The sequence below is a fragment of the Oenanthe melanoleuca genome, chromosome 1A, assembly GCF_029582105.1.
Source record: "Oenanthe melanoleuca isolate GR-GAL-2019-014 chromosome 1A, OMel1.0, whole genome shotgun sequence".
Classification (NCBI taxonomy): Eukaryota; Metazoa; Chordata; class Aves; order Passeriformes; family Muscicapidae; genus Oenanthe; species Oenanthe melanoleuca.
The window spans coordinates 29,716,094-29,731,806 of record NC_079334.1 but is presented as its reverse complement, the minus strand read 5'-3'; the positions used below and the strand labels follow the sequence as shown (position 1 = coordinate 29,731,806).

Sequence of the window (15,713 nt, the reverse complement as noted above, 5' to 3'; positions counted from 1 at the left end):
ACCAAACTTTGAGTGATCTTAATTTATTTTGCATCTTCTCATTTCCTGAATGAGAGAAAGCTTTAATTCTGCTGCTTTAATTGGGTGCTGTGTATTTTCAGTATTTCTTGTACCTTATCTTTTTGGGTTTGTTCTGTTCTGGAAGCTCTTAAAACCCAGTGGTCAAAAATATGTTACCTTTTTTAGAAACTGAGCTGAATGACAATTCCCAGTTCTACTGAATCCTTTTCCCTACTTTAGAGTTGCTATGCTTCCAGCAGCTCAGTATATTTTACTAATTTTGGTTTGCTAGCCATAAATTGGAATCTCTACCTGGACACAAAATTCCTGGACTATAAATTGCCAGGTGATAGGCATAAAGCAAAGGAAGGGCTGTGATTTTGGAGAGAAGGAGGGTGGCATCCCTCTTTCTACAAATTGATAATGAATTGTTTCTCAAATTGTGGGGTTTACAAAGTTAGTCTGTTCTTGCTGTTTCTCCTCACCTGAGAGAGCTTTGAGGACTCCCAAATGCTCTTAGTAAGCAAAGTATTCCTTTACTGCAGTCATGTAGTTAGCTATAGTGACTGTAGTTATAAAGCTGGCAGGTAATAGTTTTTATTATGATTATGTTCCCTCGCTAGTATGTATAGATTTTATTTTTAGAATTATTTTAAGATTATTGTAACTCCTAGTAATACAATTATGAGCTGGCATTGTCTTTTTAAGGTTGTGATATGCAAGAGCAATTTGCTGTAATAAGTTGTTATGCACTGTGATGACAATGATAAATGGTGCCTCACAAAATATGTTCCAAGCATCATGTGTCAGCAGGCTGCTGTTTCAGCAGTTATGAAGACTTTTTTTTTTTTTTCCCCTCAGGCACCGTGTTAAGGTAGTATATGTCCAAACAAAATTGTATCTAGAGAAGAACAATTTAAGATGGTAATTCCAGGCTTGTGCTGACTGCATGGTCACTGCAGGAAAAGAATTAGTAAAAGGATTTGTAGAATTCAAGGACACATGGACAAATATGATAACTTCAGTGCATGTATGCTGCAATACACACATTAATTACACCAATCGTAAATTATTTCATAATAATAATAATTGATATAAAGCAAGATATGAGCACAAAGGGCAAATATACTAGCAATATAGTAGTCATCCAAAAATTATTTAATGTCTAAAATGAGGCATTTTAACTTAGTGTTAATCCTACTTTAAAATAAAAGTAAGAACCCCAGCTGTGACTATGTGGGATCCTATTGGGAGCAGCTGTGTTAGCAGCAGAGCTGTCCAGGCTGCTGAGAGGCCTCAGGAGGTCACACTCTGTCACTAGAGGGGAGTGTGACATCTGCTTTGCCAGTGTGGTGTTGGTTATTCATCCACCTGCATGCAGAAAGAGAACGTAGTCCAAGGGCACAAAGATTTAATTGCAGGCTGTCTTGCTCTTGTGGAACCATTATATCTTATGATATATACAACCTCTGATCATACATTTTTTTTCTCCTCCATCAAAATGGTTATGAAAATAAAATAAGTATTAAACCTATAACATAACTTGTGGAGTAGTGTTCGTTTTGTTTTTTTGGGTTTTTTTTTGCTTCTGTTGAAATTTTCTTATCCAAATCCCATTAAAGTCTGTTTGGCAACAGCAGCAAGAAAATGGAAAAGAAAAGAATATCAAGTAGGTACATAACAGTTTGAAATACAAGGATGATATGTATGTATTAGTCTAAGAAACATCCTGGGGTTCTGAAGGAATTGGCAGGTGTAATGGCTGAGCTATTTCTCCATCATATTTGAAAAGTCATGATAATCAGGCTGTGACTACCATTCAGTGACTGGAGTGGCACTGACTACCAGTAACTGTCTCAGGCACTGGAGGGAAGGGTTTATCACACCCAGACGCTGGGAACTGCTGGCCAGTCAGCCTCACCTTGCTGCCAGACAAGAACAGGGAGCAGGTCCTGCTGGAAGTTATGTCAAAGCATATGAGAGGTGACTGCATGAAGGTGATTAGAGACAGCTGACACAGCTTTCCCGAGAGCAAATCATGCCCCACTCAGCTATGGCTGCCTATGATGGACTGACTGCATCAGGGGACAAAGGAAAGGTAAGTGATGTCACTTCACTTCTGCAAAGCCTTTAGTGTTGTCCCTTCCAATGCTTTTGCTTCCAGATGGATGTGGATCTGATGGATGGACTGTTTGATGGCAAGGAGTTGTATGACTGCAACCAAAGAGCTACCAGTGCTGAGTGATATCCCCCAGGGGCTGGTTTATAGTGTTTAATATCTTTACTGATGGCATAGATTGTGGGATTGAGTGCACTAACAGGAAGTTTGTGGGTGGCACCAAGCTGAGTGGTTCAATATAGGGGAAGGAATGGCATCCAGAGGACCTTGACAGGTTGAGGAGTTGGCATGTACAAACATCATGAAGTTTAAAATTTTCCTGCGCCTGGCTTGATGCGATGCCCAGTATCAATATCAACTGAGGGATGAATGGACTGAAAGCAGTGGAGAAGGTACTGGGATTACCCATGGATAAGGAGCTGGACATCACCCAGCAATGTGCACTGCCAGCCCAGAAAGCCAAGTGTACCCTGGCTGCATCAACTGCTGGATGGAGTGGGGTACTCTCCCCCGATGCTCTGCTCACATGAGACCCCTCCTGGAGTGTTGTGTGCAACTCCAGGGCACCCAGCATAAGGAGGACATGGACCTGTTGGAGCAGGTCCAGAGGAGGGCCACAAAAATAATGAATGGTCTATTCATGCTAATAGATGTTGGAGATTTTCTCTTTTTCAGTGTAGGGATTGTATTTGAAGGATAACAAGAGAATTTCTCTCTTATTACTGATGCCTGAAGGGAAACACGTGTGGAAGAAAACTGCATAATTCAAGACCAGCACTTTAGAACAGATAACCATCTGCATTAGAAACTAGATTAGAAAGAAACTGGATTAGAGAGTGACAATTACTCTGCCAAAGAACCTAGAGTCATTAGAATTTGTATAAAAGTGGATGTGTTATACAAAGGTCCTTTCTTATTTGCTCCTTTTAATTAGATGCTTTTGTGTAAAAGATACATATCTTTATAATTACTATGGGAATTAAATCCCTGATGTTCCTCCCTTAATACCCAAACAGTACAATAAAAACACTGACAGAGTAATATGCAGCATGCTTTACTAAGAAATTTTTTGGGATAATCCTATAATGGTGTTTTATGTCAGTAGCATCACTATGTGGATGAATACCCATATGCCATTCCAAATTTAAAGACCATCTTCCTTTTTTTTTCCTAATGTTTTAATGGATGATCAATACCAGAGGTTTCCTGCATTGCCAGTAACACATGTATGTTGGTAAATATATTTTAATTTCAATGCACTTGCACTCAGCTTTTCTAAAAATAAGTAAAGCAGGTTTGGTTTTTTTCTAAATAGATATACAGTGTGGTGTTTCTTTGCCATACAGTACCTGACATTCTGTTGTGATGCAAAATTCAATGTATTGGAAGCAAGTTACTTTAGCAAATTGTTTAGTAATGTGCACTTAAAAATCAAGATCTATTCCTGTGTCTGAGTTTGCAAGAGCTAGAACAATTTTGGAAGAATTTAGTACACCATTAGCAAAGTTTAGTACAAATTTATTATTATTATTCAGAAAATGCTATATAGAATGATTTAGAGCAGCTTCATTTAGTACATCTAATAACAGGATCATTCATCTGCTATAATGTGGATGCTAACTGCAAGGGTGTATCAATGAAAACTGGTGAATTGCATGGAGATGCCTAGTTTGGTAAAGTATCTCTATAGATATGTACTACAAGGCAACATTTCACCTAAAGGAGCGTTATCTAGGGGATAGAATAAACTGGAACAAGGAATCTAGAATAAGAAATCTAACTAGAAAAATGAGCTCTTGATATCAGAGCTCACTAAGTGTTCAGGAAAAAATGTAACTGGCCAGTAGAACCATGTTATGCATTTTTATTGGTAATTTAAGCAAGTGGCCTTTTAAAAACAAACAAAAAAACTCTTATAACTCTGAATTTTATTTATACATAATTTTCAGGAGTAAGTATTCCCTGGAAGCACACTAGTAATTTCTTGGAGCACTGAAATAAGAATTGTGAGCTAGACATTAATCCTGTTTCTGATTTTTCTATAATACTCCAGACAGTTTCTTTAGAATGCACATTTTCAACAGCAGCCTTCTAATAGCAGTAAAGCTAAAATAAGTGCTTGAAACCAATGTCTGCAACTGCCAGGTACAAAGTAAGACAAATGATAACAATTGTAATTACAAAAACAAGTGAGGAAAAGCAATATGCCACAATTATTGAAAAATAAGGAACCTAATAATGCTTGAACAACTGCAGCTACAACATCATTGATGTTAATTTATTCTGCTAGCTGCTTTCTGAAGGGTGAGGTCTGACCCCCCAGAGACTCCAGGTGCTTAGCACAGGGCTGTGCTCTCTGCATTTGTTTGGCAATGTCACAGTGCAAGTCTCTCAGCTCCACATCTCCCATGCATCCTCTAAAAGGATCCTTGTCTCTTATCTCATGACTGGTCCAGAAATGACTTGGGCACTGGTTTAGGAGTCTCACTGCTCTCTTCTCTGCTGCTGTTTTGTGGCATCTATCTAAGGACAGAGCCACCAGTTTATTTTACCAGGGCTGAACCAGACTTTTATTTGTGTTTAAAAGAACTAGGAGACACTGATTCTCTTAGGTTAGCTACCTGTCCAGTGGGACAGGAGTCATGGCAGCTGCTTCATTTCAGGATAGTTGCAGAGAAGATGTGAGAGAGAGACAACATTGCAAATTACATCTGCATTCATCACTACTTTACCAAAGCAGGGCAGGGGCTTATGTCTGGACAAGGAAAGCCTGCATCTGTACCTTTTTCTTTTTTCTTTTTTTTTTTCCTGTTGCAGCACTGGCTGCTTGGGCAGGAAGAACTTTCCAGCATGACAGCTGGCAAACCCACAATATGATGGACTGCCACAGATGCTTCCTGCAGCTACCATATAGATTTTGTCTTGAATATTACTTCTGTGGCTGATGAACAGAGAAAAATGAAGGGAGTGGTAGTGTTTCAGACTCTCTTGCTTTATTATGAAATACATTGTTCTGATTGTGTGCTGTATCAAGTACAAAAGCTGCCACCATAGAGGAGATAGCTAGACACTTGTCTGATTCCAAAATGGGTGTTGCTGTTACATCTTATCAAATCATGCTTATAAAATGGTAAAAATCTAATCAACAGGCTCTAGTCCACTGGTGAGACATGCACATATTGTGGGTCATTTTGGGGGTAGAAAGTCCAACCTGCAAATACCTTACACATTCCACGCATTTTTTTTAAAAACTCCCTTTCCTCTCTTGCAGGAAGGTTGTATACATACTAGCTGTATGTGTGTCAGCTTGTGTCAACCCCTTCTTGCAGTGGCTCTAATATTATGAAATTTTATGCTGATCTGAGTATAATGACAGGTTCTATTTCAGAGGAGGATAACTCCTGAGTGACTGAGCAAGCCATGTACCCTAGAGTGGAGTGAAGCAGAAGGAGGCATCTGCTTAGTATCACAAAATGAAGCCAGGAAGAATGCCCCCAGTTTTCTCATTCAAACAAGTTCTCAAAAACCCCCTCTGGCTTCTGGTAGCATTCTGTTGTATCACAGAACATTACCTGTTTTTATCATCTTGCACATTACTAATTGCAAGGCTGCAGCATATGGACACGCTATATACAGAATCTCCATCGCAATCCAGTTGCAATTCCCAGGGTGTTTTACAGTGGCAATTAGCAATACAGGTGCTGTGGAGACTAGTCCTAGCTGCAGGGCCACAGGGCAGACAAAATATGCAGCAAATTGCTGCAATTCCCTTTCAAAGTTACAAGGAATACCTGGATGTCACAACTTTTGCAGGTGCAGTAGCAAGAATTGCCAAGGCAGCATGGTCTGGTGGCTTCTGCCCATTCAGAACAAATCCATGTAGTTTTCCATCAATGTGCTCTAAGGCTGCAGCCTAACAAGTGTTTTCACACCATGCAATCTTTCTAATGTAAATTCAGGCAAAAATTATCAGAAGGAAGCCTGTTGGAGATGAGAGCTCTAACTTAGTCTGTGTGCTCTTGTATTTTTTTTTTTCTGTAATTCTTACTTAGAAATTGTTTGGCTATTTTCACTCTAGTTTAAGAGAGTTCATTTTTGGCAAGGTTTATATTTTAAAGAACATAGCCTGTCATTAGTATAAGCAGCTTATTTTTGCATCCATAAAACAGATACTGCTTTTAGAATTTCCCAGCTGTTGCCAGAAAAGGGTCTTACATGATTGCTACAAGAGCTGCTTTCAAGATCACTCCTCCTGCAAGGAAGTTTTCCTCCCTTAGGATTCAATATAATCATGAAACTTTGTCTTCACCAAAAATATATGAACACTTGCAGATAAGCACATTTTATTGTGACACACCATTTAATTATGTCATCCATGTTTATTTTTTGTATTTTAAATAAAAACCACTAGATTTTCTTACATCAGTATACCAAGAACAGTTGGTGTTCTAGTTTTGTTCTGCTCCCTTTCTCCTGTCATCACTTACTGAAATCCTAGAGGGATCCATAGCAGTTGTCAAATTTTGATATTCAGATTCACAGCTCAGATCATCATTGGTTCTTCTCCCAACCAAAACAAGGACTGAAATTCTTTAGCATAACTAGAGGGCATAGTTTGTAGTGCTCGTGACATTAGTGCCTCAAGCTGGATAAATCTGCATTAAAACACAAGCTTTTCAACCTGTATATTCATGTTTTTTGCTTTTCTTACTCCTATCCTGTTACCCTGCTTTTCTTCCCCAAAAGTTTTCAACAGCCTCATTATTCATATGTTTCCTTCCACTCTCCCCTTTCAATTCCTACTTCCTTCATTTGGTTGTTATTCCTTGAGCTCTAGACTGGGCAGCAGGAGTCACAGGGAGAGCATGTCTGTGCTGGAGTTTTTGCTGTGCATTGAGCACCCCTCACCACCAGCCTGCAGCAGCAGTTTGCCCAGAAATCGTTCCAGTGTGGTTGACCACACTGTCACAGTTGTTGAAATGGCACAAGGGAGGGAACTCTGCAGGAGGAGAGGAGTGGTGACCTGGGCCAGCATCACACACTACAGCCCCACTCTGTGAAAGGGTGAGTTGAAACCCAATCACAGCCCTGCAATGAGGCAGAGCAGTTTGCTAATAAAAACTGCAGTTTTGCTGGAAGGACAACAAGGCTGACTGTAAAAGTTGAACTTGTCTAGGCTCCCTGCTGGGATAGCAAAAGAGATCCCCAACACCAGGAGATCCTCCTTGACAGGTGTCAAATGGCTTGTTCAAAAGTTTGGAGATGATAGACCAACAGGCGTGAACAGAAAATTAACAAATTTCCTTCTTAGAAATGGCTAAGCCCTTTCAGAGTACAAAAGCAAACTACTTGAGCTGAATAATTTTATTAAGGTGCCTAGTACCTGAACAGATTTTTCCATGAAGTTTCCACTAAGGCCTGATTTCTGAGTTACAGCACAATCAAGAATTAGAAGACTAAACCAAGGCAAGAAAGCCACAGGAGCACTTCTGTTTTATTTGGCAATATCCCAAATGTAGTCAGTTTGGAAATAGCTGTCTATGGCTTAACTGTTGGACTTGGATTGATTCCAAGTGTGAGGTTTCAAATTTGGTATATGATAGCATGAATGAGTGTGTCCCAGTATTTCAGTCTCTTTGACAATGATTGTCAGAGATGAAGCATGACCTTGAAATCAAACACTGAGGGGTCTATTGGTTGTGCCAATTGCCTTTGGGGACAGTAATGAAGAAAACCAATGGAAAATCATTTTCTCAAGTGGTATTTTATCAGCTTATACTCCTCATCCAGTGATCAAAAAGCCTGTATCACTTCTTCATTCAAATATGCAAAATGCTGATTGTGCTGATTGGTATCAAGATGATACTTGATCATTTAGCTGATATTCAGATTTGGACTATTTATGGCACTTTTCAAAAAGACTGAAGTTAGTGAGATTTAAAGCTCTAATAACTGTATTGAAGTACTGACATGCCTACAGAATTGGCTGGGCATCCCAAGCTCTTTAAAAATGGCCACTCAATACTTTTAACCTCCTGTTAACTTTTATTGAATCATGAAGACTTTTGAAATGAAACATGCTTCAATATATTGACTCTACAGGTGAAAATTCTAAAGATTTCTGCACCTTTAAGGAAGACAGCCATTGCACAGTATGTTGGAAGTTAGTGTTGTAGGCACTTCCTCACATCCTCTAAACATACTTGTTTTCAATGTGTTTTAGTTTCAAAAGGAATGTGTTATTTCTAACAAAAAAGGACCATGTTTCTGTTTTGCAGAATCTCAGCTATTTTTTCAATAGTTAGAACATCATATTTTGGGTTGAATCAACTCATTACTATAACATTTGATCAGCCAGGCAGCTAGTTTTACTATGCAGGTTATGCATGGACTCTTTGAAACTTTTTGCTATTGCAACATTTTAAAGATCAGAATGGCAGTTTCGTAATGTCTTCCTACATTAGCATCAAAGTTTTATAGGCAATTATGTGAAAATCAATAAAAAGAGAATCCAACTCTGATATAACACGAAGTTCTTTAAGTGCAGCAAAATATTTCTGCAACTCAAGCAAATTCTTTTGGGCTTAAGAACTGTGTAATGAAACTCATACTGTTGTTTTGCTCTTTTTCTAATTGGGAAAAAAAAAAAAACAAAAAACTTGTCTCTCTTTTTAATTCTTTATTTTTGCAAAGACAGTTCTTTCCACAGATCTTGTTGAAAGAGCTCTCCTATGAGCTGCTCTGGGCTGCAGCACCAAAAGATGCTACCATATAAAAAGTACTCCCAAAATTTACTGAGAGTGGGTGAGATCTTGAAGTAGAAAGCAGAAGATCAAAAGGCAAGATAGAAACATGATAAAGGAGACAGAGCCACAACTGCACATCTTACCCCATCTGCCTTCACTGATTCCTTACAATCATCCTTGGCAGACTGGAAGGGGGAAGACAGGAAGGAGATACCAAGTTGTAATTCATGTCTATATAATGCTAGATTTATTAGAACAGAGCCTAGTTGATTTGGCAAAAGGAAAGAAGCTAAGAATTACTTTTGGGAAAATTAAAATATGGTAAAAAATACCTTTTCCAGAGTTTTCTTTTTACTTAAAAACACTTGTATATTAGAATGCTTTTTGAATTATAGTCCTCAATGAATTAAACTGTTGCACTGATCAGAACATTAATGGTCAATATATGGCAACTGATTAAAGAGAAATCTTCCCATCTCTAAAGCAGTATTGTCCAAAACAAAATCCTTGTTTCTACCAAAATATCAGTTCAAAGAATTTCCTATTTCATGCATTCTCTGCCCGATTCATGTATCCTTTGACAGGTTCTATTGCAGGGATCTGAATTTTGTAAATTGTTCATTTTGCAGAATCTATCCTAAAATACATAGCACAAAACACTACACAGTAGCTGCCAGCATTCAAAATAAGCTATGTATTTCCTCACAAACATCTGCCAAATACAGGCTTACCTTCAGGAGATCTTTCAGCAACCTTTGGTCATAACTGAAGAGGCTTTGTGGCTAACAGCCATCAGAGCAACCAACTTGTGGAAAACTGAGAAAGTCAAGTTAAATCCTGTATTTGTAAAACTTAAATTGTCAAAGATAACAAACATATCTTCTAGAGTTTATTTGTAGAGTGGCTTTGTGGTTTTTATTGTATCTTAAGTCAAAAGCTTTGGGAGGCTTTTCACACAAAGTATTTGAACTGTACACCCTGACTCTGTACAAGAGACTGAAAGCTTTAAAACAGGAAAAGCCAGTATTCATTCTGGGCCTGAGCAGTTGCCATAGATTGAATGCAAGACTGTGCCTTTGCCAAGAAGACATAGAAAAGTTTTCTGCATGATCATACTTACAGTCTTTCAGCATAATTCAGCTTCATGTCCTGCAGGAGAGGCAGCCTGGGAAAGCAGATGAAGATGTTCAGAATAGTTAGATGCTGCTGCATTTGCAAGGCTCAAAGGGATCCAGAATGCATACTTCCATTTTGGTGAGCAGCTGCTGCTTCAGGTTTGGACTGACACTTGTCATTACACCAGAATGTGAGATGATGTTCCAGTATTCCAGAATGTACACTTCCACCAAAAGCTGTTCATTCCCAGAAATACTCCTGTTAGTTATTTTTCCAAGTCTAAATTCCCACAGTCTTCTATTTGGGGCAAGTCAAACTGATAATTGTATAGATTTTGTAGAAAACTCTATGTTAGGTGTATATAGCAGTAGTAAAGCTATCCAGTGAGTTACCTTTTACATGCTGTCTTTTTTCAGCTGTCTAAGCCCATCCCATCATTTTCTTAGCAAACTCTCATCTTTGAGCACAAAGGACAAGTCGTACCTGTAGGAGGCTTCTGTTTTGCACACTAAGTCATATCTCCTTGATGGATGCTGCAACCTCCTGAGGAAGGTGGTTAGGTATGTCTGTATATAGGTCAGGGGGGAAGATTGGCAGGAACAGCTATGAAGCTTTTTATTCTGGCTCAGAATTTCTCGTGACATGGCTCTGAATAAGCAGGCCTAATCAGTCTGGACATAAATTGGAGCTGGACCCTTCATGCTGGCCAGGCTCATCCAACAAAGTTAAGGTACTTCAGTGAGGGCTTGAAATCTATAAAATCAGAAGAAATGCACTGCTGGGGGAGAGGGTGCAGGTGGAAAAAAAAGCAGAAGCTCTTTAAATCAATGTATTTGAAAAAATATTAGAAAAGTAGTACAGACATTACGATATTCTAATTTATGTAATGCTTACTATAATATGGATTATTCTAGAGCTCTGCAAAGGCTAGAACTACTTGCAGTAGAAATTGAATTTATCAGGCCTTTGGAATCACTTTCCAACACTCAGTATACACAAGTTATCCTTCCATCAATATCACATTTGTTTGCTTACTTCAAAACACATTTGGTAATCTGCTCTTATTCTAAGAAAGCCTCAGAGTATGTTATTTCAATTTTTTGGCTGCTTGTACTTGCTACAGACCCCTGCATTTACCCACTCATTTAGCATTAAGGCATTTGTCTCCATTACTCTCTCCAGACTACTCCATGATGCAACATTTCCCTCTTCTTAAGGCCAATACAGAAAAAAATGAGTCCACTTGTATTACCATTTTCAGCCCTCCTTCAGAGCCAAGATGAGGTGTTGTAACATGTACACAACTACAGTAGACATCCCACCCAGGAAACCACATTTTTAGCCACTCCAGACAGTAGTCAGTCTAGAACTGAGTTTGTGTTCAAAGTCACTACTGCTCAACCATGGACACTATACACCATGACCTCTTGAAAGCAAATGAGCACAAAATTGTAGCAAGAGCTGTTGTATAGAACTGGCATGCATTTCAGGTTTAAATCAGTACTGTACTGACATTCAAGAATTTCAGTCCCCATACAGACTGAGATGAACAGCACTTTTATTTATTTCAGTTACAAGAAGAAAGACAAGTAAACCTTACAACCAGAAAGGCAATGAAGGCCTCATGAGCTTAGTGAAAACCATTTCATAATCTAGGCAATGTTATGATTTCTTGAGATCACAAAGAAAGCATACCCCCCTCTTAAACAACTTTTCCTTATTTCTGTAAGGAAGTTTCCTGTAAAAACAGCACACTGATGTTAACAGAATCAAGAGGGACCAGAGATGTACAAACCCTACATTCACCCTCCCACCCCCCACAAAAGGCTTAAGTGTAGATTTTATTCCAAAAAAGATAACATGCAGTCATGATCACACCTAAAGAAGAGGGGAAAATTAAAGTCTGTTTTGAAATTAAGTCAAATCATTACTCATTAATGAAGTTAAATGAAGATACTTTTCCACATGGCAGTGTACTTCACAGGTAAAGAAAACTCCCTTTATTTTAAGCCAATGCTTATCTGACTTTTGTAGTAAAGAGAAAATAGCTTACATAAAAACTGACCCCCCTATCAAGCGCTCTAGATAAGAACTATGATGTAAGAAAAGTGCTAGAAACATGTGGGAGAAATTACTATACAAAGTGTCAAGTGCAACCCCCCACCCTCGACCCCCTTGCCTAGAATTCAGTGTATTTACTGAAGTACAATAGAAAAGATGGAATTCAGGAGTGGTTGACAGTGGGATACAGTGCCACAGGTTGAACAATATCTGCTAAAGGACAACCCCATCATGCATGTACCCCACCACAAGGGAAAGATGTGCTTGAGCTTCCCAACCTGCTCATTTCTGCAGTTAGCTCTAGTATTATCTTCTTCCTCATTACCAACTTAATTCTTGCAGTCCTTTGAAGGGACCACTTTAAAAAATGTCCATAATTCTAGATTATTAGACAAAAAAATTCACTTGCTATTTTAAAGAATACAGAGCTGGAGAAAGAAAATCTTACAACTCATGTCTTCTCTTGCTCTTTTTAGTAGTATTGGACCTAGAAAACATGAGTAAGTGCCAGACCAAGTACTGTTTCATCATCCTTCACTGTCTGAACAATACAGCAGAGGCAGACCACAACTTCTTCAGTCAATCTCTAGTTGCTCAGTTCTGGTGCATTTCACCTGCACTTTATGTCAGTTCTCAGTCTCCCTCACTTGAACAGTCAGAGATACATTTATTACACGGTACTCACAGCAAGTCTTGGAATTTTCAGGTAGACCTAATAACTCCCCAGGAGTATCCTTTTGGCTCAGTGAAGACTTTTGAGTACCTTAACTTACATTCATTCTGGAGGCAGCCACCATGATTCCATTTACCCAAACAGCTATTTGGAGTGGGGCTGTTACCATCTTGAAATTGCAGTTTAAAGGTAACCAGTAACACAGAAAAGTACTTTCTGTATTTCCAGTGAAGGAGCTGAGAAAAAAAATCTGTAAGAAACCATTGCTGCAATTTTATTTTAACAAAAGGGCAGATTTATTCATGTTTACAAACAAGTTTCAAAAACAAAAAGGAGAACATGTATGCTACCCACTATCAACCTTTCAAAATGCCAACAGCCCTCATGCTGCATGAAGGATTCTATAGATTAGAAAAAAATCACAGTTCCACTCACAGTTCACCAAGACAGCACTAAACTAACATGATTAGACAAAAACAAAGGACTAAGATTCTGATGTATTTTGATTTAATCCATTTGCCCGAGATAACAGAAATATTTCAAGCAAGTTCCATCACGTATTGATGTCCTGCATTAAACAATCCTACTAAGTTCTGAACAAAAGTTATTCATTAAGTTTCTCAAAATTTTTAAAAATTAAACAGTTGTTTCAAAACCATTAAGTAGTAAATGTATTTAAGAAACTAATTAGGACAGAGGCCATAACTTCATTAGAACACCACTGCTCATGTTTTTACAAAGCATTAGTGTTATCTATTTGGCTATTAGTAGTAGCAATTTATCTACAATATTTAACAAGGTAAATTGCAGGCAAAATTTAGTACAGTTTCAATAGAAACACCCTTTTCCTGAAAATACAGCAGTATTTGAAGGACTAGTTTTTTTGGTTTTTTTTTTTTGTTTTGTTTTTTGTCTTCTCTGCATCATTTATAAGGAAGCTTCCCATCTATGAACAGGAACAAAAAAGTATCTACAAACCTTGTAAACAGATCTGTATCATTTATAAACATAAATAATCCAAATTATTAACAGCCAACAGCAGAAATTAAAGTATCAATTCAATGATCCAGGGCCTCCTTGCCCTTCCCAGCTTTCCCCTCAGAAAAGGATCATGATAAACTAAAGCTCTGCTAACACACTCTTCAGGACCATTCTTAGTACAACAGATGATCCACAGGTCACTTATGCTGAGTTACTGTTTATCTGTCAGAGTTCATTATTACTCCCACCCCCAGAAAAGCACCCTCCAGTCTGGCAGAAAGCTTTTTTTAAAAAAATAAATCTACATTCGTACAAGTGTTTCTTCTGTTGAAGTCCAAGACAAGAATAGCATCTTGTCCATCATAATGTGTGAAGAGACCCAGTTTCAATTTCTTTACAATGCAGCTAGTGTGTTAACATTCAGCTTACAATCAGAGTGATGTTTCCAAACTATGTAGTGGGCTCCCTGGGGATGAAGAGGTAGCAGACTTGTTCTTGTCTGTTGTAAGGTGAATTCCACTGTCAACCGCATTGTTATTTCTATTGGGAGAGGGAGGGGGACTAGAGTTGCGTTTTGTTGGAGCATCATCTTCAGCATCAGTATCATCAATAAGGGGAATATGAGGCTCGGAGTCTTCTATTCTAAACTCAGGATGCGTCATAAAATTGTGAATTGAACTTCGTGTCTCAGGTTTCTCTAGCCCCTCGTACAAGGAGCTACGAAATGCATTCACCACTCGGATCTGTAAACCAAGAGAAAATATTGTTGAAATGCTGCAGAGTTACTGCTAATGGCATGGTTCTTATGAGTTTGAATCCACAAACAGCGAGACATGAGTGAATCAAATTTGTATGATGCAGTGGAACTTGCAATAAACTGTAAAAAATGAAGAGCGTTTCAGTAGAGCACTGCCAGTCTACACGTAGGAATAAAAATTGTGAAAGCACTGCAAAAAGCTGAAGGGCCCTAAAATTCAGACATGGCACTAGAATTGTTTAATTATTTAACATGGGCTAAGCATTTTTCAGAAGTGAGGCCAGCAAATATTTACTTGCTCAAAAATTAAATATATCTCAATGAGTGTTTTATTGAATATTTGGGTGAGATTGGAGGGAGGGAAGGAGAGGAGAGGCTGAAAATAAGTTAGGGGATAAAAGGGTCACTAATTCTCATGCTAGGAATTAGAATGCCAACTGACTATGAAAAAGCCAAGCAAGTGTAAGCCAAATGTCACAATGAACAAACATTTACAAAGTCATGCAAAAAAGGATACCGCTGTAACAGCTGTAAATATTCGAGTATATAGCCATGTACCACTCTAGAGAAAGCTCCTTAGTAAACAGTGCTTTGGAAACTTAAGACCAGAACTAGGAAATTGGATCCTGTATTGCACAGTTTAGTAGCCAGGACAGGTTGTGACTTTGAAGAGACTACTTAAGTAGCGCCAAGTATGAGAAGAGCAGGATGATCAGCCTTTGCACGAGTCTTCAATTTACATTGAATTCATGGACACCATTTCCAGGCTGAGGACTGTTTCGTGTCTTTTTGTTGTTTAATATTTTTTGAATCAGAAAGCTAATCTAACAGAATTCATAAATAAACCTTTCATAGTTAAATTAGATACAGAAGTACAGCTTTGTTTTGCAAATTGTGCATGTCCAGACAGACTTGAATTTAAGTTTTCCAAACTATTATTTGAATGCTGACACCAGCTGCCCACATCCCCCTTCTCCCATGCCCCATGTTTCCCTGACCAACTAGAGGAATTCAAGAATGAATTTCATTCTTGTACTGATAAATTCATGAACTGATAAAACAAGTAAGGTGAGGCAGAAGTCATTGACTCATTTGTCCAACACTTTTCCTGAGATAGTTTCCCTCTGCTGTTGACTCCCTATTCAATTTTCAACATCTCTACCCTGAGCAAGTCTCCAGCAAAGCAGTGTGACATAGTGTTAAATAGTAAGCAGCAGAGCAACTCCATAGTAAACAAGAACTTGCTGTTACAAGCAGCAA

At 38.4% G+C, this 15,713-nt stretch overlaps 1 protein-coding gene across 4 annotated transcripts in view; it reads right to left on the bottom strand.

Moving 5' to 3' along the window:
- Positions 1-12,966: 12,966 nt before the first annotated feature.
- The window catches only part of ATP2B1 (ATPase plasma membrane Ca2+ transporting 1), a 58,875-nt gene continuing 56,128 nt past the window's right edge, over positions 12,967-15,713 (bottom strand). For all 4 annotated transcript variants that reach the window (XM_056509502.1, XM_056509518.1, XM_056509496.1 and 1 more), the window contains one exon: positions 12,967-14,439. In XM_056509502.1, the coding sequence (XP_056365477.1) occupies positions 14,128-14,439 (312 nt within the window). In that variant the 3' untranslated portion in view covers positions 12,967-14,127. The remainder of the gene's footprint in view (positions 14,440-15,713) is intronic.